The sequence below is a fragment of the Aythya marila genome, assembly GCF_965140915.1.
Source record: "Aythya marila genome assembly, chromosome: 2".
NCBI lineage: Eukaryota > Metazoa > Chordata > Aves > Anseriformes > Anatidae > Aythya > Aythya marila.
This window is the reverse complement of record NC_139043.1, coordinates 47,909,895-47,933,128: the sequence shown is the minus strand read 5'-3', so window position 1 is coordinate 47,933,128 and position 23,234 is coordinate 47,909,895. Positions and strand designations below refer to the sequence as shown.

At 36.2% G+C, this 23,234-nt stretch overlaps 1 protein-coding gene across 1 annotated transcript in view; it reads left to right on the top strand.

Annotated features, from left to right (window-relative positions):
• Positions 1–23,234, top strand: part of CTDP1 (CTD phosphatase subunit 1) — an 87,536-nt gene that overhangs the window by 22,421 nt on the left and 41,881 nt on the right. Inside the window, exons 6-10 of the mRNA XM_082752888.1 lie at positions 4,348–4,438; positions 5,558–5,724; positions 6,964–8,049; positions 14,277–14,418; positions 16,724–16,954. Coding sequence (XP_082609014.1) covers positions 4,348–4,438; positions 5,558–5,724; positions 6,964–8,049; positions 14,277–14,418; positions 16,724–16,954 — 1,717 coding nt within the window. The remainder of the gene's footprint in view (positions 1–4,347; positions 4,439–5,557; positions 5,725–6,963; positions 8,050–14,276; positions 14,419–16,723; positions 16,955–23,234) is intronic.

Below are 23,234 nucleotides of genomic sequence, written 5' to 3'. Positions count from 1 at the left end.
GCAGTGATAATGATACTTTCTGCTGAAATATGATGGTATGGAGATACAGTTAATACATCCTTGGGTCCATGTGCTCGCTCACCTGCATAACCAAGATGCAGTGAGAGAAATATATATATGTTAATACATATACAGACCACCTGATGGCAGTATTGGTTAAATGATTTCTCATAGGAAGTTGTAGGCTTGATATTTTACCATTATCCCCATGCTACATAAAGGAAGGACTTGTAACAAAATGCCAGGAATCTTTTTGTGAGGTCCATACTTGTTTTCTCAGCAATTCTATATACAGTCTGTTTTTCTGTGAAATCTGTGAACTGAGCTACTGCTTCCATGTCCTGGAATGCTTTTGCCTCATTTTTAAACTAGATGACATCAAATCAGTCCTTTTCTACTACCCCCATTGACTCCTGTCAGCTGTTAAGTGGGGTTAGCGGATATTTGTAAATACAATTTGTCTGAAGAAGTCATTTATCGTAAGCCCTTTCTTAATTTGACGTACTTGCAAAGTGGTATCTTGTACATCCATGAAACTTCTGGATTTTCAAATCCAGAAGTTCCTGTAGTATTTCTCTTCTCTATGATTATTTTGACCAATTTAATTTTTTCTTCTGCATATGAGAAGTTAATTATCTTTTAATAATGACATCAGCAGCATGTAAAAGTTTATGCTATTGAATTTTGGGTTCTGTGTTGACTTCACCCCAATGCCCTAATGGGTGGCTAAACTACACTACAAGTGCTCCCCGCCACCTCCAGCAAAGGAAGAGGGGGAGAAAATCTGTTGAAAAAGAGGGTTCAAGGGTTGAGATGAGGACAGGGAGATGACTCACAAATTACTGTCATGGGCATACCACTCGACATAAGGAGATTTAATATAATTTGTGTATTGCTAAAAGACTAGAGCAGTAAGAAACTAAAAGCAAATTAAAAACACCTTTGCCCCCACTCACCTGCTTTTAGCTCTCCCCCCCAGTAGCGCAGAGGAGCAAGATCTGAATAGCAGACAGTCCATAGTGCTACATGATCTGAACATCTTAAATGCTGTTGAAAGATCAACAGTTCCTTCCTTGTTCTACCATAGGACCTAAACAGAACGGAAAGTGACTAGTTTCTTCAAAAGTTCTAAATAAGATGATTTTTTTAAAAAGGCTTCTTCAGATTTATATTGGATCTTAGTGTTACATCACTTCTATTTGGAATTACTATTCATCTCAACCTTTCTCTAAGATTTGATACTTCCCCAGAATGAGCTACTTAATTTTGAAATTGTCTTGTATGTTGGGATTTGTTTATTTTTAACTTGTTTACAAGTCTGGTTTTCTGAGGTTTATACAAAATGCAGCTTGATAAGTCTGTATATACAGTCTGAGGTACTCCAAAACAAACAATTGGGAGGAATAGTCTTTGCTAGGTAAGTCTACTGAATAGTCCCAAGTAATATGGTAGTCACAGGATAATGACAGGGTCTTCAATTTGTTTTCAGGAAACCTGAGACTATTTAAAAGCACACTTCCTCTATTTATCAGAATAAGTAGAAGGTGTCAGTTTCGATTTGAAACAGCAAGTTTTGACCAATCATTTTGACTTCTACAAAAGTTTTTATTCTTCTAAGCATGCTTACAAACTGTGAAATTAATTAACATTTATCCTTCTGCTGGAATGAGTCGAGCAAACTGATGCTTCTCCAATTAAATAAAATTCAGAACTGACACTAAAGCAGCAGGCTGTGACTATAATTTTATTTTAGGATGTGGTGGTGGGAAAAGGATAGTAATAAATGAAATGAAGTTAATAGCACATCTTGGAAACATTTCTGCTATTTCTGTGTATTTGATAACGTTTTATCTTTCCCAAGTCATAGAAATTTGCAGCAAAATGCCCCCACAAAAAAAGTGGCATCTAAAAACTTTTTTGACAGTCTGTATTAACATTTCTTAAAGAAAAACACCAATACTTTGCAAAGTATTATCCATTTGAAACTTGCAGCTTTAATAATAAAGGTTAACACCCAGTATGCTGTCATCAAATTCTAAATCTTTTCACACTGAAATGTTGAAAGACTTGTATTTTAAGGGTGCTAGTCTTTCATAATGGGGGTTTCCCAGTTCTTTTTGTTACTGAAAGCAGTATAGCTTTTTTTTCTAAATAAAACAATAACTAAGACTTAAGTTCTTTATCTTAGAGGGCATGTCCACATCTACTTATTTTTAATCTAAAGTTTTTATTTCTTCAGACTTGTGTTTTAATTGGCTTATGATTGCAAATAGAAGTTAATACTTTAAATGACAGTATATGATCTAGCCACTAGGCATCATTTGCTCTTGCATAGAATAGCCAGTGTAGCCCATTTAAAGATTTAAAGCAGATATTAACATTCTATTGGGGGGAAAAAAAGTGTGATAAATGTTATTTGCCATTTCCATGAAACATGAAAACATTAACATTTGTGTCTATTGATTTGATTTGTTAAGTAACATCCAAAAGAAAACAATTTAAGACATTTAAAGAAGTTACTTACAAGACCAGTACTATCTGTTCATATTGGTATTCAAATATCTTAGTTTTGAAAGACCCACCTCTTTTAAGATGGGCTTAGATGTTTGTGGGTCTCTGGTTACGCATATCCTCAGTGTATTTTCAGTGAATTGGGAGGTGAGGGGAGGCAGAGGAATTACTACATTTGGCAAGTCTTTACTAAAGCCAACCTGGATAGCTCTAGAACACTATTTCATCTGTAATCCGTAGCAGTAAGAAGGGCTTCTGTGTTTGGAATTTCTTATTCAATTTCCATTTTTTTAAACAGTTTTTGCTAAACAACACTGCAGTTAAATGCCTCATTTTGGTTCTGCCATTTAATCAGTACCTTCCAGTCCACTTTACTGTAGGGACTCTCTCGGTATTCAGATAATTAGCAGAAGAGAATCTGGCTGGGGAGAACAGCAACTTGTATGACAGCTAATGTAGTTTGTCAAAATATCTGTGTTTACGGCAATAAATCTTTGTAGCTAATTCTCTCAATTCATTATGCCTAGGTACTGCAAGGGTCTCACTACAGGGGATGATTCTACGAGTTTGCAGCAATTCTTAAGCATAGTCGGGTGAGTTAAGGTTGAACCTCTGTCCTTAACTCGGAATTTTCTTGCTTTTATGGGTTTTAAGTTATTCCAATTCCACAGTAATATTAAATACATACAGGATCAACCTTGCAGAAGTGACTACTTTTTTTTTTTATTATTATTTTTCATTTATACCTTCTGTTTCTGAAGACCCAACTTAACATACCCCTTGGGAGCTGGACTTCTAAAAAGGAGTTGGATGTGTGTGGAAAATCTCAAAGCTCCCTGAAAGAAAATGTGGGTCCCTAGAGTCAGTAGTCATTCTGAACTCTGCTTCTGGCTATAAGATGGCCACCATTTAATAAAATAAAATAAAAACTTAAAAATTGTTCCTAAGTAAGTATTGACTGCCTTGTATTTTTCATAAGAATAGTGAGAAGTTAATGCTTGCTTCAGAGTAAATTTGGTGAAATTACAGATCCCAGTTAGCATGCAATTATGTAGCTGTGACATCTGTTCGTGAAGATAAACTTCATTATTTGAGGATAGGTTCAGAAGCATGTGCATGTGTGTTTGTACACCTAAGTCACCATTCTCCTAAATAATGGTATTTTACTTTACTTTAAAGTCTGCTAGCACAGCTTCTCTTGTTTCTTTTTTCCTTTTTTTTTTTTTTTTAAGAGTATAGTCAGACAAGTAACTGCAACCAAGCCTAAATATTTCAAAGAATTCTGAGATTAATACATTCACATATAATGAATATAAGTAGCATTAGAGGTACAACTTAAAACCTACAAATGCTAGAGCTCCAGCTAAAACCATCCCTTAACTTGCCCATTGTGCTTAAGTATTGCAGCACACTGCCAAATCTTGTGAGACTTCTCTGCAGTCCCTAGGCATAATGAGCTAGGGAGAGCATTTAGTTTTAAAGACGAGCAAAAAAACTACTCTTGGTCTAAATGTAAGTTACAAAAAGAGTGTGTATCTATCACCTGCTGTATCTTTCAGCCTAATCTGTTTGGATGTCACAAATTAGTTATTTTTCACATCAAATTTGTTGCTACATTGAAAGAAAATGAAATGAGATTTTTAAAATGAATCCCACTGCATTAGTGGGAATATATGATGCACTGTATTTACCTTTTACTCTCTATATAATCTCTTACCTTAAAATTGTCTGATTGTTAAACTGCCTTTGCACAGATTAAAATAGGTGAATTATATAGAACAGTTACAAAGGAACAAGTGTCTTGAGTATTGACCTTGTGCCATCTTCTTCCAAAAGGATTTCTGGACCCTGAAAAGAAACTATTTTCCCATCGGATATTGTCAAGGGATGAATGTATTGATCCATTTTCTAAAACTGGGAATCTTAGGTACGTATATGGGTCTTATGTTTTAAACATAACATAACAAAGAGAGAATACTGTCAGTTTAATTAAATTTACTCCCTCTGTACTTAGCTCGTTTATAGTGCTTCCTTATCTGCCTCTTAAATATCAACACTGCCTCAGTAAAACCAAGATGTTATGCTTTGCAGCATTTCATCTATTTAATGTATTCTCTGGCACTGGAACAACAAGTATGTGAAGCAATTGCATGTTATTTTTCACTTAGTTTTTATTCTTGTAATAACTATATTGCCATTTTATTGCTTGTAGACTTGTGTAATTACTTGTATATTGCATGTTTTTAATTACCTCGAAATTCTCAGTTTGATGTTAGTTCAAACATGCATATCTAGTCTTTTGGCTTTAAAATATGCTGTACATTCTGTTCTGCAGTGGTGTTTTCTTGTTTGTTACTTCCTTTGAAATTAGGTCATCCAGAGCCTTTGAATTCATACTCTAGTCTAAACTCAGGTTCTAATCATAGATCGTTATTATCTTTATTATAGGATAAAGACTTTTTTCTAAAAGACAAATATTTATTTCATGAAGCTAGATTAAAAACAGTTGTGTGCTCCTCATCAGACTGTAGCAGATGAGAAGCTTCTTTCTTTTCTTGCTATGTTTTTTCATATGCATTTATATATCTTGGTCATTACTCCTTGTGGTTGATATAAATATTAGTAACTTCTTGCTTCTTTTGTCATGGATTGAATGGCTCTACTCTTTTAAAACTGTTCTCGTCTTTTTTCTACTTATATAGATAGTGTATTATTTGTGTGAAAGTTGGCTTGGGGCTGTTTGTCAATGTAAACTGTGAAAACTAGACTGAAATGTAACATTTCGCTCTTGCTCAAGCTTGTTGGTTCTTGCTTCTGGCCTTTGGGATAAGGGTTTAAAAACAGCTGTTTTTATTAACTTTAATTAGCTTGACTATTGTATTTTGATGTCTTTAATTTTAATATAGGTGATTTGTTTTGATAGCTTCGTATATCTGCACATCCTGCAGACATGCACATAATAAACCAAAATCTCAGCAGTAGTTATTTTAAGCAATGGTATTTATTTCTAAACTGTATTAATTTTATCAACTATTTTGTCTCTTAGAGATCTCTTCCCATGTGGGGATTCCATGGTTTGTATCATTGATGACAGAGAGGACGTTTGGAAGTTTGCACCCAATTTGATAACCGTGAAGAAATACGTATACTTTCAGGGGATAGGAGATATTAATGCACCTCCTGGATCAAGAGAAATTCAAGTGAAGAAGAAAAGTAATTAAACAATTTGTAAATTTTATTTTTTTTTTTCCACTTTCCAAACATGATTAGTGTAAGTCATTGTGGTGGTCTTCATAGTGTCACTGTTTCACTCAGGTGTATAACTGTAGGCTTATTGTTGTTGACAGACTGAGTACTCGTGCAGCACATATGCAAACAGCTCAGTAGAACTGGACTATTGTTAATAGCTTTCCTCTTGGTGGGGCATTGCAGCTAAAGTGGAGTTTTGGCAGTACTATTTTGGATGTTGGCAATAGTATCATAGACAAAGTTGAATTAGCATTTGTTCTGGGGGGAAAATGTATTTGAAAGGTGAAGTCTAAGAAATAACTGCTTTTTGACCAGTTTAGCCAAGTTTTTGTGTGTTTTTGTTTAATATTATACCATTTTTCATCGTTGAACTAGAAATATCCAGTATGGAAATAATAATAATGTAATGCAGCTGAATCAAGGCGTGGAACTTCTGTCCTTGATGGGTATCATTATTTAAAGGGCAGGGACACACAGAAAAGAGGGACAAAGTGGGATGACTTCATCCAACATTCCTGATGAATATATGAGTGCAACTGTTTGGATGTCTGCAGCTTCTTTAATTATCTCTGTCTTCAGACATCTGATGAAGACATCGTAAAACTACTTTTCTGTTTTGAGTTCATTATACCTTACTTGCATTCCATCAGAACCTCAAATGAACTTTGAGCAAGCAGTATCTTTGTCTAGCTAAAATATTACATCTTTTCAGCTCTAAAAATGCAGTTATTTTGGTTATGAAAACAGGAAATGATGAAAGCCATGGAGTTCTTGTAGCTGAGGTTCTAGACCAGGGCCATCTCAAGTGAATTCTGCCCTTTTTTTGTTGTTTGTTTTTATCCCCTCTGCAATAGTTTGATTTCCCGTGAAATGTAGTCCAAAGTCATGCTACAAGAACATGTCTTCAATGTTTGCAAGGTTGAAAAATGATTTATGACCTCTGTGATTAATAATAATAATAATCTGCTTAAATAGCTACCTTACAAAGGTGAAGTTTGTTAGGCTTGCTGGTTCTAGTAATAATTGATACATGAAATACCTTAAGAGCTTTGAGTAGTTGTCAGTTGTTATTACTGAGCGTAGCAAAGTCTTAACTTTGTGTGTCAACTGTATGTTTAAGGCAGAAGGAAAATTTAAATAAAAGCTTAGTCAAGATTAAAAAAAAAAAACTGAGAAAATATGTATGTCCTTTTTTTGTCTTAGTAAACCACTCTACTAAACCAGAGGCACAGGATTCAACAGTGACATCAGCAAAAGATGCTGAAGAAGTGAAGAATGTTACATGTATAGAAGAACAAAGCAATGGTCTCAAGAAAGCTACAAAGGACACTTGCACTGCAAATGGAAATACTTCTGTAAGCAGTGAAACATCTGTGTTAGATTTGAGTTCTTGTGATAAAGTGAATGCCCGGGACTCCTTAAATGATAGCACTGATCACAAAACAGACTGTGAGGTCACTAACAATTTGTCAAGTACGAAGGAATCTACAAATTTTTCTGAAGAAGTTGATAGGACAGTGTTAGAAAAACAGCAAACCCAAGAGAAAACAACAAGTGATTTAGACTTTGAACTTTCTAGTGACAGTGAAAGTGATGGTGGATTGGATACCAGAAAGTCGCCCATTTCTGTATCAGATAGTGAGAACGAGGAAAAGAGAAGTTGGAAGAAATCCAAACAACCTCTGCAGGATGAAAATGTACAGCAAGGAAGTTGCCCTGATGCAAGTGAGAAAAAGGATGGTCAGGTGAACCACTCTGGGGACACACAATCTCTACCTAGTGAAAATATTCATGACAAAACTGATCTTGAAGCACAAGAAGAAAGTGAACAGGAAAGCATTTCTGATTTAGGAAATGGGTGTGCAGACAAGAAAGAAGCAGAAACAGAGTCTCAGAATAGTGAACAGTCTGGAATTACAATGGGTGAGTCCTTAGACCAGAGTATGGAGGAAGAGGAGGAGGAGGATGATACCGATGATGATGATCATTTAATATACCTCGAAGAGATCCTTGTGCGGGTTCACACCGATTATTATACCAAGTATGATAAATACCTGAAAAAAGAGATTGAGGAAATTCCAGACATCAGAAAAATAGTACCAGAGCTGAAAAGTAAAGTTTTGGCAGATGTGACCATAATATTTAGTGGACTATACCCAACAAACTTCCCTATTGAGAAAACACGGGAACACTACCATGCTACAGCACTTGGAGCTAAAATTGTGAAGAATCTAGTACTAAGTGCTGATGATCCTGACAAAGCAACACATCTCATTGCAGCAAGGACAGGTAAGTAAATGAGACACAGGTTTTCCATCAGCTTTTTTCCTGTGAGAATCCATTCATGCTGTATGCTCTTTTTTGTGTAAGCTACAGACTTTAATGTAAGTGATTAAATTTTAAATTAAAGAATAGATCTTAAGTTGGCTTAAAAATTATTGAAAGGCTTTTTTTTTTTTTTTTTTTTTTGCTGCTTTTTGACCAAGTGTGACTATTAATTGTTGAAGGGCAGACCATCTAAATTATCTCTGTAGCATTTCTATTCCTGGTTAAGAATTGTTGATATCAGGATCTTGACTGTTATGTACACTATATAAAGCTACAAACTTTTATCTGTCACAAATATTAGTGGTCTTGCTATAGTGTTATAGAGGTGATTTCTTTCTTAGTTTCTCAGATTTCACCTCTAATGATTCAGTTTTGTATGGAATACAATTTATCTTGAGTCAGGGATCTGATTATATCGTGTCACTCTCTGTATCATAGAATCACTAGGGTTGGAAAACACCCTCAAGATCATCTGGTCCAACCACCCCCCTACTACCAATGTCACCCACTAAACCATGTCCCAAAGCACCACATCCAACCTTTCCTTAAACATCCCCAGGGACGGTGATTCCACCACCTCCCTCAGCAACCTGTTCCAATGCCTGACTGCTCTTTCTGAGAAGAAATTTCTCCTAGTTTCCAACCTGAACTTTCTCTGGCACAACTTGAGGCCATTCCCTCTACTCCTATCATTGGTTATCTGTAAGAAGAGGTTGATCCCCAGCTGCCCACACCTTCCTTTCAGGTAGTTGTAGAGAGCAAAATGCTCTGTTCCCCTGAGCCTCCTCTTCTCCAGACTAAACACCCCCATTTCTCTCAGCCGCTCCTCACAGGACTTGTGTTCCAGCCCCTTTACGAGCTCCATAGTCCTTCTCTGGACATGCTCCAGGGCCTCGATGTCCTTCTTGTAGTGAGGGGCCCAAAGCCGAACACAGTACTCGAGGTGCGGCCTCACTAGAGCAGAGTACAGGGGGACGATCACCTCCCTGGTCCTGCTGTCCACACTGTTTCTGATACAAGCCAGGATGCTGTTGGCCTTCTTGGCCACCTGGGCAAACTGCCAGCTCATGTTCAGGCAAGCATCATTCAGCACCCCCAAATCCCTCTTCTCTGCACAGCTTTCCAGCCACTCTCCCCCAAGCCTGTAGCATTGCACGGGGTTGGTGTGACCAAAGTGCAGGACCCAGCACTCAGCCATGTTGAATCTCATCCCATTGGCCCCTGCCCATCGACCCAACCTGTCCAGGTCCCTCTTCAGGGCCTTCCTACCCTCCAGCAGAGCGACACTTCCCCACAGCTTGGTATCATCTGCAAACTTGCTGAGGGTGCATTCAATTCCCTCATCCAAATCATCAATAAAGATATTAAAGAGGATGGGCACCAACACTGATGCTTGGGGAACACCACCGGTGACGGTTGCCAGCTGGATTTCACTCCATTCACCACCACTCTCTGGGTCCGGCCATCCAGCCAGTTTTTATCCCAGCAAAGAGTGTATCTGTCCAAGCCATGGGCTGCCAGCTTCTCCAGGAGAATACTGTGGGAGACCATGTCAAAGGCTTTGCTGACATCTAGGTAGGCTACATCAACAGCCTTTTTCCCTCATCCACCAGGAGGGTCACCCAGTCATAGAAGATGAGGTTGGTCAGGCAGCACTTGCCTTTCATGAACCCATGCTGGCTGGACAGGTTAGGGTTGGGGAGCACCATGTGTATGTACAAACACATCCTAGCTTGTAATTTTAAACAAATTCCTCACTGCCTTGAAAGTTTGTAGTGAATTGTTCACTGATATAGATCTTAGTATAAAATTTGTTTTAACTTTAGATTATGATTGTATTCATGTTTTACAGTATTTGAATCTAGTTCATTAATATGTGGAAAACTATTTTCAGTGCTGTTTTGAATAATAAATGAGTTGTGGCATTGCTCATATTTTTTCCAACTGTTTCACCAAGACCCAGACTCTTGTTCGGGATATTAACGTAACATTGGTCTTGCACCTGAAACTCAACACTGGAAAATCCATTCAAATATTGCAAGCTTTTAAATTAAAACTAAAAATCATCAGAATACTGCTATTCTTGAGTTGTGAGTGTGAAAAAACTTTATTGTCAGTATTTAGAAGCTGGTCTGTGTCTTTTGTAAGAAAATACAAAATAAGTAACTGGGCAGTTTTTTCTGCCTAATGAGAAAGACCATTGTCAATTTTCATTGGCACTCTGTAATTGTTTCTGTAACAATGGCAGTGAAATAGGAATATTTAGAGTGAAAAAGCTATGTTCTTTGATTCACTTTCCTTGTAAGATTTTCATGGATTGCATGTGGTTTTGGTTTTGCAAGGGAGTGGTTTGTTTTGTTTCAACTGAAGACCTCTGAGACATTTGGTTAGATTGGAATAATTTTGCTGTATCATTCTAATTTCATGAGAGAATCTCTGATGTTCAATCAGAGATTTTAAGGATGTGAATTGTCCTGTCACAGCTGGATTTGTGATAATTCAACTGTCAACATGACAGCGATTCTTGTGGTGTTAGGAGGTAAATTCTGCAAGTCTGTCATTGCACGTAAGCCACACGGATGTTAAATTTCTGGCTCCCATGGTAAACACGTGATGCACTGCTTGATGTCAAGTTGCTTGTGAAAGGGTGGAAGTTTGGGGTTTCATTCACAAATAAATTTCTGAGGTACTGAAACCAGAACAGTTGTGGGGCCAATCCTACCCCATCAGTATGGTGCTTAGCTGTCAGTAGGGTGCTTCTGGATGGCAACACTAAGACTGGCAGACTTAGGACTCAGACCAAGTAAGTTAACTTACAAGATTACTGTTCATTAGTTGCGCTGTAGCAAAATGACGTGTTCCTCATGTGCAGCAGCTGTGGGGGGTGAACAGTGCTAGCTTTTGAATTTCAAAGAAAATTTGACTTCCTTTCATTTCCTTTGCTAATGTGAAAAGAGAGCATCCCCTCAGACTTGGAGGGATGGGGGAGAAGGTCTGCCGCCACCCCCCCCCCCCCCCCCACCAAGTGAACACATCATAGCTTGGTGTATGGAATGGACAGTTAATTAGTACCATTTGGGATTGTGTTTGCAGCATCTTTGCAGCCTATAGCAATAAATAATTTAAATTTCTTTTAGTGTGTTGGTGTGCATAGAAACTTGTCTGTTTCTATGCAGACAGGCACTTAGTTTTTCTGCAGATACAGATGCATGGAATTCTAAAATAAAGAAATCCTTGTTCTTAGAGAAAAGTAAAATTTTAATTTTCATTGTATAGGGGGGAAATACTATTTCCCTGGAATACTTAGATTTAAGAAAGCTGTTCAAATGATGAGTGACTGAGAAAAGGCTACCATGTAATCCTTCCTGCTCTACCCATATGACATTTCATTTTTTGGAACATCTGTACTTTGCTTTAAGCAACAGCAAACCACGCTGAATGATGATGTATTTTAGCCATATACACACTTGACCAAACAGTTGCCACAATATTTCATAAACCTTGTTAGATTCCTTCCCAAACTAATGAAAGATACTGTAGTTGGTTGTGTTTTTGTGTACGTGTGTTTGTTTTTACTACATTTTTGCTCTTGGAGAGCAAAGATAAAGTTGTTCAGGTCGTTCAAAAATTTTTCTACTTGGATAGAAGGGTAAAGTTTTCAGTCAAGACCATCGATTTTTCTATTATTTTTTAAAGTATTTCATTCTGTGTCTTTTTGCATACTTTGAAAGCTATATGGGTATCACTGCCTTACTCTTGGTGACTTAGCATATGTCAATTTCATTAAATATCAGGTTGCTTAAAATGCCATTGCCCTATGAACTACAGCTCCCATTCTTCACCCTTATTTCTGTATTTAATGCTTATGCCAGAGTCTAGCTCTGAGATGCTGAGAGAGAAGAGAAAGCTGCCAGCTATTAGGCTAACAAGACTTCAGGAACGCTGTCTTATGAACTGGTGCAGGAACTCACCCAACATAACAGTAATGTATCTGCAGATTTTTTTCCCGAAGAATCTTTCAAATGCTGTGCCAATAATATAAAACTAAAATCATTGCACTGCTCCACATGTGGGCACTAACCAGTAAAGAGCTGTTCTTCTCACTGGCACAGCACAGTGCAGTGTTCAGTCTGTAAATCTAGGCCTGTTCTCCTAACAGTGTATCTATCAGCACTTTGTGGTCAGTTAATCCTCATAGGGCAAAACCCTGATGTCTGTCTGGCACATCTTAAGTCAATGTCATTGCAAATGAACACTCTGGTTTGATCATGAATCAGGAAGGTTTATATTTTTTTAAAAAAAATCTGAAGAGAAACTTCTACTTCTAGCAGTCAGGTTTTCCAAGTGATGTTCAGTAATCTGGTTACAAGCTGTAACAAATCTACATTGCCTTCATGGTGTTGGAAGCAGGAGGGTCATGAGAGCAGATCTGGTCACTCCCTTCAGTGTGTTCTGGCTCATCCCAAAGCAGTCTCGAGCATGCACGCTGGATTCCTTTTGGATCAAAGTGAATTGGAAGGTGCAGCCAGAGAGCACTTGCCAGCATTCAGTCCACAGGACCAGGCAGGGTTAATTTAAAGCAAAACACCCTGAAATTGTTATGAGGCAGACATCAGTCCTTCAGCACCTGATCAGCGCTGCAGATCTCTATGTTGGGCTAGGCTATTTGGTAATGAGAACGTATCCAAGTATGCAGTATAACACTTACTAGTCTTCATAAATGTACAGCCTAAATCTCATTTATCTTTGTTGCTTAAGTGCCTTCATACTTCAGAAGTGCCTTCATACTTCAGGTAAGAGAAGATAAACTGTTAGAGTAAAACTGTCTCCTGAAGAACATCTGTAGAAGTTTATTTTTACATTGTTGATTTTATATACTTTTAAAGTAACAAATTGTCAAGGTTAGTAGGAGGCTTCTGGTTTTTTTTCTACCTTCTGTTTGTAAGTTCAGTAGTAGAGTTGGTCAAACCCTTGCTTCAAAATAATCTTCTGCCAATATTGTGTGTTTCCAGTTGTATTCATACTTAGCTGTTTCATATGGCAGGGCATGTATGCCTTAACTTTTTGAAACAATTTTAGACTGGAATTTTAAGTAAAGAAAGGTGATTACAGGAGAATTGGGAGGGGGGGGGAGGTAAGGAGGGAAGCCCAGAAAAAGGGGAAAAAAAAAAAATCTCTAGTGATTTTTTAGCTGGATGATTCAGATATTCCTACCTGTGTTGGAAGTACTGTTGTCTGAATGGATCAAAATCCTTTTTACTAGTCTAATTGTTTCTTCTTAGTAAGCGTGCTTCTGAATGGTCAAGCTGCACCAGTGAGAGGGGGAAGGCAAGGATATTCAGCATTGCAGTACTGTTTCTCCTATCCAGTTAAACTTAGTGTTCTACCAAGTCTTGCTCAAAGAACATCATATGTGTGAAGTTTTATTTTGTCAAGATGCAGAATTGGCAGGCCTCAATTAGTTTATAGTGGGGAAGGGACTGCGTTGTTGTTGTTTTAGAAATAGAAACTAAAAGTAGCGCAATCATTTATTTATAGATGCCCGTGCACTAAGATAATATGTACAAATGAAGGAATTGCTGTGTATTTTAAATAAGATGACATTCTACTTCTAAAGGGTGGAGTTTGTTACTTATATGCTGTGTTGCTGATGGCTTCATATGGACTGTGTAGTAGCCTGCTGTGTTTAATTTTACATTCATTGTTCCCATTTGGCAATAATTAATTCATTTGTCTACTTTGAAGGTGCATCTGTCAAACAGGTTGAGTGAGTGGCTGGCTGTCAAGTGATAGTGTACTCTAGTATACAGACTGTGCATTAGAAAGATAGTATGGCAAATCAGTCCTAGGCTATAACAGCATTGAAGAGTCATTGCTGCTTAGACTCTGACAAATATAAATGAAGGAGTTGAAATACAAAATTTGTGTGTTACTTATTTAAAGTAGACATGTAGAGGTTTCCATACAGATTAATTTTAGTGGAATACTTCTATGATGCCAGTTCCTTGTCTAGCTTGAATGGGACAGTATCATGTGTTATATAGTCTTACTTTAATCAGTTGGAATTGTTTTGGTTTTTTTTTGTATTTTAAGTTTAGTGGCAAAAATGCTTTTTCCTAAAACAGTGTGTGCTTAAAACTGTCTTGTGTATGTATTTGGGAACACTGTTCTGTTTGACTTCGTAATAGGCACAGAAAAAGTACGACAAGCTCAGGACTGCAAAGACCTCCATGTTGTAAACCCTGACTGGCTGTGGAGCTGCCTGGAGCGCTGGGACAAGGTTGAGGAGCAGCTTTTTCCCTTGAAGGATGATTACATCAAAACACACAGGTAAATGGAAGCCTGAGGAAGTAGAGACCATGAAAATAGATTATTCATACACTTACTTGAACCTGTTAATGCAGCTATAAAATTAGATTCTGATAAGCTCAGTATAATGTCCAATGAAAACTGTTTTTTGTTTATTTCTATGCTTAAGCTGAAGACTGTTAAAGGACTGATACGCAGCAATTAACAGAATTAGAAGAATCCTGTGGTACTACTAGTTTCTTCAGCAGTTGTTTTTTTAGCCATCTTCAGTTGGAGCAGTTGACTTTGTCAGTTCATCTACATGCTAATGAAGAGAATGCCACCAAGATGCAGGAGTAATAATACCAGCAAATTAAAAAAATATATAAATAAAATATACAATACACTCTCACAACATGACACATTGAAGTGTTGCATATTTTTTTCTAAGGCTTGTTCAGGAGGAATGGAGGAACAGAAAGCTAGAACAGAAGAATCTAGTGCTGGGTGGAAAGTGTAAAGGTAGAAGGAAAAACTTGAAGAAAGGGAGTATAAAAGAGAGAGAGAAAGAGAGAATAAGTTTTGGGGATGACAAAATGTGTTGAAGGAGAAGGTGTTATAAATAATCAGTGAATTAGGATGTCAGCAAATAGGAGGAAGGAATAGCCAAAAACTGTATTAACATGGGAAGTCAAAAGGCTGTTAAGGGCAGTCTTCTTTAGGAAAGTGCCATGACTAAAGTAACTTCCAACAGCATATCATAGTGCCAGCCTCTGTGTCTTGGCTTGGTCAGTTCAGATAGACTTGCATTAATTAATAGCACCTTCCAAGCCTATTGGAGGACCTTCCCTTCCAGGTTTAAGCAGGAAGGGGCATAGTATATTATATTTTCTGTATTAAAACAGTATTAGTGTGATCAAATGACTGAACAGGCTAGAGATTTGTTTTCTGAGGGCAAAACATGCCTGTGTAATGTCAAATGCCAAAAAAAACAGCAGAAGTAGAAACATCGAAAGTAAGGTCACTTATCAAACAGGAGATTAGGTGGAAACCCAGGATCCCTAAAACTTAGTAAAAAGACATAGCTCACTTGCGGCTTGATTAGAACACTTTTTAAAAAAAAAAAAAAAAAAAAAAAATTGCTGTCAGTCTTTTTTTTCTTTAAATAAGACTTTGGAATGTTGATACGTGATGTGTAACTTGTCACAGAGGCCTGATTCTACTAGAAAACTTGGTGCCTGGCAGTGGACAGGAACGTGCAAGGATTGTTCTTGACGTCTAGGTGAATGTAGGACTTCCTACCTATCTAAATTTAGTCTTTTATTTTATTGAAACATGATAATTTTTTCCACTTTTGTTTCAAATTAAATATATTTTAATATCCTACTTTTTCCCTAAATCTTTAATGAGTTAGACATCTATCTTGAAGCAAGTACTTCATTAACCCAAATTGTGCAACTTTTTTGGATGAAGCTGTCTGAAATAGTAATTACTGACCAAGAGCTATAAACTAAGTGAGGGATATACTCTGAGAAAATATTTGAGTATAAATGAGTTTACTTCATCTTTCTCCTATTCTTAAACTTGCAATTGGTTGACCTTAAATATTGATTCTACATCCAGATTACTTCAGAGATGTTATACATGAAAGCCTATGTTAAAAGGTCCTGTGTGGCACTGCTAATATTTGTTACTATGTAATGTAATTTTTTCTATAGTATTGGTTTCATAGTGTATAGCATACTACTTCATCTGATTACTTTTTTTCTTTAATGCTTCAATTTGCTTCTTGTGGCACATAATCATAATTGGATAGTTTGCCATAGTAGTTGTTTTAGTCTCCAGAAATGTTTTTACTAATGCTTCTAAAATTGTTCTAAAATGCAACAGGGTGATCAAATGTGATTTGGTATTTTAACAAATGAGTTTGGATGACTGGCAAATTAATGTATGTGTTTATTTTGTCTCAGGGCCAAGCTGAAGAGTAAATATTAAGATATGATACAATAGCATGCTCTTCTCTTTGTGATATATATGCAGGTTATTGTGCTATTCTGGTTGTGTAGTTGTTCCTACCAGGAGGCAATTTCAGTGATTTTAAAACATTTCTAAGGTACATATACTATTTTATTTTTTTTTAATAATGTAAGTATGACTTTGTCTGTCTTTGCATCTTTGTTTTAATCTCAGTGAAACTTTAATGGGGGGAGAAAGGGAATGTTTCCTCAGAAATCTTCCAAAGCATTTTCTTTTTCTCCAAAATAAATAAATACCCACTTCTTATGTTCTGCTTAGATAGTCCATTTCAATTTCTAAAGCGATTTTTTTTCTGAACTTCATCCAACAGAGAAAATAGCCCTGCCACGTTTCCTGATACGCACAGCACATTTCAGACAGCTCTGTTTCACCCAACACCCATCCATCCCAAGTCTCAACCTGGTCCTGAAGTTCGACTTTATGATCCTAACACAGGAAAGCTGATCAGGAAAGGCTCTCAAACCTCTGGCCAGCCTATGTACATCCAGTCTCCAGCTCCTCCCATCACCTTACCAGTCCATGGTGAACACTCGTCCTTCAGGTACATAAAGCATAGCTAAGAGTCACGTCAACTGCATTTTCAGATGATATAGTAAATTTAAGTCATTATTTTTGCTTTTGATCATTGTCATCTTTGCTTAAGTTTTTTGTTTTCTAAAAAGAGTGGACTGTTTAAATAATTAGCAAAAGGAAATGAGTGAAACTGAATGAGTGAAAGCTGCAGTGAAATTGGGGTCATAGAATTCCAGATGCTTTTTGTGCTTCACATAGGTGTGAGTAGAAACTTAAAATAAAAAATAAAATAAAATAAAATAAAATAAATGTAGTGTGTAACTTGTGTGCTCAAAAAGAATATTAGAATAACTCAAATCTAAAGTGAGGCATCCTCATTTTTAACAAGTTTTTGTATACTGGATTTGTTTGTGTTTTGTCTAAAATATATCTGATAGCATTTGGCTTGCGTTTGTAAAATTTTCCTCTTGACTAATAATTTCTTCAGTTGTGGCATTAGTCCTGTTTTGTTTTGAGGAATGTAAGTAGTGATGGAAGAGGAGTGTAGCTAATAGTATTTTAAAAAGACCATATTATTGGGTACTAGTTAGTAATCCTTAGACCGCTAAATCAAACATGTGGAGGCCTGCTTTTTGAAGTGTGAGGCTAGCATCTGGACTTTGTCAAAACTCATGGATTTGGTTAAGCCACAAAGGCAATGGATGCATAAAATATGTAAAATTCATTCGTAAATACCTGTCTAAGACACCCAATTTTCTGGAATACTCAGTGTTCTTAGCAAGTCTTGTGGAATCCAATGGTACCAAAGTATCCAGCTGTAGGCCAAGCAGTTTTTGTAAACCTTGATTAAAATTCTTTTGTACAATGTAATCAGAATAACACAGTTACTATCAAACAGTTTGTCAATCTGCTACAAAAATACAAATTGTAATCATAAATGCAAACTTCCTATCCTATCTCCTGCTTTTGAGGTGTTTCACTTGAAAATATTTTGTGTATTGTCATAGCTTGTTATATTTCCACTTTCTTGTTGCTAAATTATTTTGGCATACTTGTGGTTTTTTTTCAGTTTTCAAGTTTTTGTAGATTTTTACTTATTTCAGCTTCATTGTTTCTGTCAACACAGGAGTTTAAGTCTCTTGTTTGTGATGGCGTCGTTTTCAGTTCTTCTTAACTGTCTTTAAAGTCTGTTTTTTTCCAATTCATTTAACATGGCATAGTGAAACATTTTAAATAGTCAAGATGTAAGATGTATCCAGAGAAGCAAAAGCTTTTGTTTTTTTTTGTTTGTTTGTCAGATCTTGTGGAAAGAGGGGTCTAGAAATACTGCCAAGAACAACTATCACGACGGTTGTATACACACAACCTGAGATGCTTCAGCATGATTGTTTATGTTGATCTTAATCATTCAATGCTTTAAAAAGTATAGTTCTTGATGCTTGTTCTACATTTGTCCATCAACAACTTGATGAGTAGTTGTGTCCATGACTAAACCTTTATTCTTTAATGCAGAGGTTTTTCATTTAATCATTTTATGGAAATGGAGAGAAACAGAATTGTAGAATCATATAATGGTTTGGTTTGGAAGGGACCTTAAAGATCAGCTGTCATCTTAACCAAGTTTTTTCAAAGACCCAGATAGGTTGTGGGGGTGGAATGAGATTGTATCTCCTTCCCACGCCCTTATTTAATTTCATTTCAGCATTTTTGACTGCTAGTGCTTGAGGCTGACATGGCTTAATTAAAGGAAGCGGATCAAGTTAGTCACTACTGTAACTTTACCACAAAACTAAGCAGCTATAAGAAAGATTAGTGTTAAGATGTATGCTGGGGGGAAAAAAAAAAAAAAGAAATAAACACCACAGTATTTTCATAATGTCCTGGTGATTTAGTTCTAGTGATAAAATTACTGCCTTGTAAACACTGATCACTGAATTAGGGCATGTCTGTGTTGCTCAGCGCAGTTCATCTATCTTCGATTATGACTATAAGGAATACCTTGATAAAAGCTGAGAGGAGAGAATCACCAAATGCTACTTTAAGTACTTTTAATGTATAGAATGTACAATACAGGCCAAACACCAAGGCTGTAAGTAACAGAAGGCTGTATGAACAGCTATACTGTGTTTTAACTGAGTGAAAGCTGAAGCAGAAGTACGGTATCATCACCTTTCTTTTTGAATACATCAATGCTAATTTAAAAAAAAAAAAAGAAAGCTTCAGATGCAATTTAATACTTGACTTCAGAAAATACTACTGTAGTGCAGCAATTTCTTGGTAAAGGGCAATGTGTTTTGTGTCCTTACAGACTTAATGTGTTAGTATGTTCACATCCGACAGAAATATGTGAGTATTTGTAATTAAGCTATTGAATTTAAGCACAGATAAAATTGTTTTCACTTGCAGCTGCTACTGTTGTGAGGGAGTAGTTAAAGCCTGCAATGATGTTTTTTGTTAATTTCTAAAGATCTTATCAGATTCTGAATTCTGGACAATGGGTAACAAGGCTGCTCTGATGTGCAACAAAACCACCGAGGAGTTAGTAGCCGCGTACAGTATAGCAGTGATACTTAATCATATTCCCTATTCTTCAAGAATAGACCTCCTTATGCTTAAAAGATAACCTGTTACAAGGCTACTTACTGAAAAGTGCTATGAGTTATCTGAAAGCAATTTCATAAATCTTTCAATTCTCGCTTTTTCTATTTGGATTTTAATATTCTTGTTTTAAGTTTAATTCTGAAAAGAAACTAATCTGAAGTAGGACATGATTGGTTTAAGTATCTACAAGCAATTTACAGTGAACTTCATGTGGTTCTTTTAGTCAGTGTCATCAGTGATAGGTATAGATCTTGACATTGTGCTTGGTTCTGTGAGACTCGAGAACACCTGCTTTTTGTCGTAGTTGTTGCAATCTAAATAGAAGGATAGAAAAGAATTTGTGGCTGTACTGGAAAGGATTGGAACTCTTGTTGATTGTTCCTGAAAGCTAGCAATGCTTTTCTTCCTGTGTGAGAACAGTAAGGATAGCTCTTTAAAAAATAGGCAAAGGGCTTTGATGGTGCTTATGTATCTCAACAACTTGCACTTCCATAATGGAAAGTGTTCTACAAAAAACATAGGAAATACTGAAGTTGTAACAGCTTGTGAGATAAATAATTTAGTGTTGTCCTAGAGAAGAAATGCAATTGACATCTTGTAATATCTTTTCTTTATTCTTGTCAAAGTTATTCTAGTGAACACTAATAATACATTCACAGGTAAGGCAAGGCTTAGAAAAAATAAGTGTAACTTATATGTGAGAAGTTAAAATCATCATTCTGATATCAAAAAATGCAAAGATTCACCAAATGTTTGGTTTGAAATGGTGGCTCAAGTAGATACTGATGGCTGAAGTAATTTTGGGGGGATTCATACAAACTTCAATTCTGAAATTTCTTGTCTAATTTACATACTCAGTATTACATATTTTCTTATCAGTTTTTACAGCAAAAATACAAAAAGTACAAAATTCAAATGATGAATGGAACTTTTCAAAAACACTTATGATAATATTGTAGCTTTTGGCCCTGGTGCACTGTCAAAGGAAGTATTAAAATGTTTGTTACTTCCACAAATGTTGAACCCAGCCAGCATGCAGAGGGCTAACATATTTTTGTAATTGTGCCTGTAAGACTTAATAAGTATCAACCAACCTATACTGGGTTGAATATTGTGTCACTTCTGAAAAAGTACTCTTGAATCTCATCTCATAAGAAATAAATGTAAATTCCTGCATTTGTATGTCCTTAAATTTTAGTCTATATAACAAATGAAAATGTAAAGCCTGAAAAATGTCTTTAATAATAAAAAAAAAAGTTTGTCACAAACCTCAGAGAAGTCTGTTTTATATTGCTTTTTGGAGTGCTCTCTTACCTAGTGTTTCTTACCTTGTAGCTGTTGGAAAATACTGGAAAAAATCTGTCACAAGCCTTGAAGCTGTTACTAGTTATTTACAGTTAATATTTGTGTGTAAAATGATCTGATCAAGCATGACCTCACCCTGTATTCTTGATTTAATATTTTTAACCAATGGTGAAGTCTTCCAAGACTAACCTGAGACTTGTAATATTTTGGCATATTATTACTTCAGAATGAAGAGCTTCATAGCTATGTCAACTCTCTGGAATGCAGTAGCTCCTTTATTAAACTGTCCAAAATAGTTTTCATTTAATAATGATGGAAAATAATTCCTGCCTTGCCAACATTTGAGGTGAAGGTAATGTTCTCTAAAGTACTCGAAGTATATACATAAGAATACAATGATGCAGAAACTGCAGGAAGAGAAGCTCTTTCTGTCATCAGTCTATGTTTCTTAAAAATAGACTAGATTTTTCTTCTAGTATAAGAAAATCTGCTTGGCTGCCTGCCTGCTACATATAATTAAGGTGTATAATAGTTGGCATAGTCAAGCTTTTTTATACAGTTCTGTAAGATGCTTATACCTTTTTGTTTTGTCATTTGCTGTTTTACTAAGAATGTAAATAGCATCACCACCTTTCTTTTCTTGGCTAGGGTACCTGTTAAAAAGACATGGAAATCATATTATCAAAGACCCTTTTGGAAAATACAGTGGGGTATTGTATTTCTTCCTCTCTAATGAAAAGTATTGCCCAAGAGGAGTTTAATACCAAGGGAAAAGTGTGTAGTCTTGTAAAAACAAATATTTTATTCTTTTTTTTGGGGGGGGAGGGAACTGTTAAGCTGTGATTAAAATCCCTTAAGAATAAAACAGGTTTGGATAGTTCATTTCCACAACATCCAAGTCTTTTTTTTTTTTTTTTTTTTTTTGCTTCCTGAAAAATTCTAATATATAAAATTGACAGAATATGAGGCATCTGATTTCTGCTGTGCTGCTAAGTAGTGTTGAGCTGATGTGAACCTTCTGTAACATGCAGTGCAATTCTTGGCAATACAGCAAATGACTTGAGTTTCTTACCTCTACCCGTAACTTTAAAAATTAATTCACATCTCAAGTATCTGTCCATGGGATCTGACAGGAATCAGACTCATATTTAGGAAATAAGAGTCCTCAAAATGAACTCTATTAACAGCTTCCGCTGGCTTTCAGATTTCATGCATTCTGGGACTGAAATACTGATCTGAAAGAAATCTTGATACTTAGGATACTTAGCCTCATCAAGAAGCTGTTAAGTTCATGACAGAAGAAATGATGCTGTAGAAAATTACACGTGACTGGATTTAGCCTTAATGAATCTTTAGTACATGGTTGTGGTGGTTTTTGGATGGGGCTTGTACTTGTGCTCTAAAGCTGCTGCTTGGCAATGCAAGCTCAATAAAAAGCAGTCATGCTCCACTGAGACTTGCCAGCAGACACTATGCCTTCTCCTTTCTGAATTGCTGCCACTGTCAAAAACACCTTGATAATGGTGTCTCACCTGGCTGCTACAACTTGAAACAGTTCCTGATTTCAGATACGCACCTACTCTTATACTTGCTTGTGCTAATCATTTTCCACGCACAAGGTCTTGTAGCTAACATAAAGAATTAATGACCCATAAGCTTTTTATGACCTTGAGATCTTTGAATAGGATCCTGGATGGTGCTGAGCTGCTGTAATGTGTTTGAAAATACTAGTGTGATGATAATACCAATATTCTTAGTTAAATGTACAGCATAGCAGTTTTAGCTTCTGCAAGTCTTTATTAGTTAGGTAACTTTTGCCCCCACCATTATTACCTAAGAAAGGTGGAAGTCTTCTGTTGTTATAGATATTGTCAAGATTTTTTATTACAATTATATAGCAATTCACATGAAGTTATGATTATTTTATCTATTCTTATGAATATTTTGAGGTTTTTTAATACTTAAATGTATGGTTTAAGACAGTAACTAATGAGATGATAAAACTCAAATTAAAAGAAAATGCTACCATGTCTAAATACACTAGCCAAAAAGAAATATGGTCTGTTTTGTATCTCATCTAGACATCTAGGAAACGTATGAAGATCGAGGCTGCATATTAGAGCTTTCTACTTGCAAACCTCGTGTTTGAGAGGTTGAGAATTAGAAAGATATACTTTAAGACTGAAGAGTACAAGCATAACATAGATCAGGAAAACCTTATTAGAATATAGGGATTGTTTTATAGATAATAAATGTGTCAGATAGACAAACTTTGAAGTATTTTATGGGAAACACCTCCTCAGCTAATGAAGCTCTTAGCTTCGTGAATGGTTTGATGCTTAAAAGAACAATGAGAAAGACAGGAGAGTACCTTGTCAATGGCAGAATAAGACCTTAAGCTA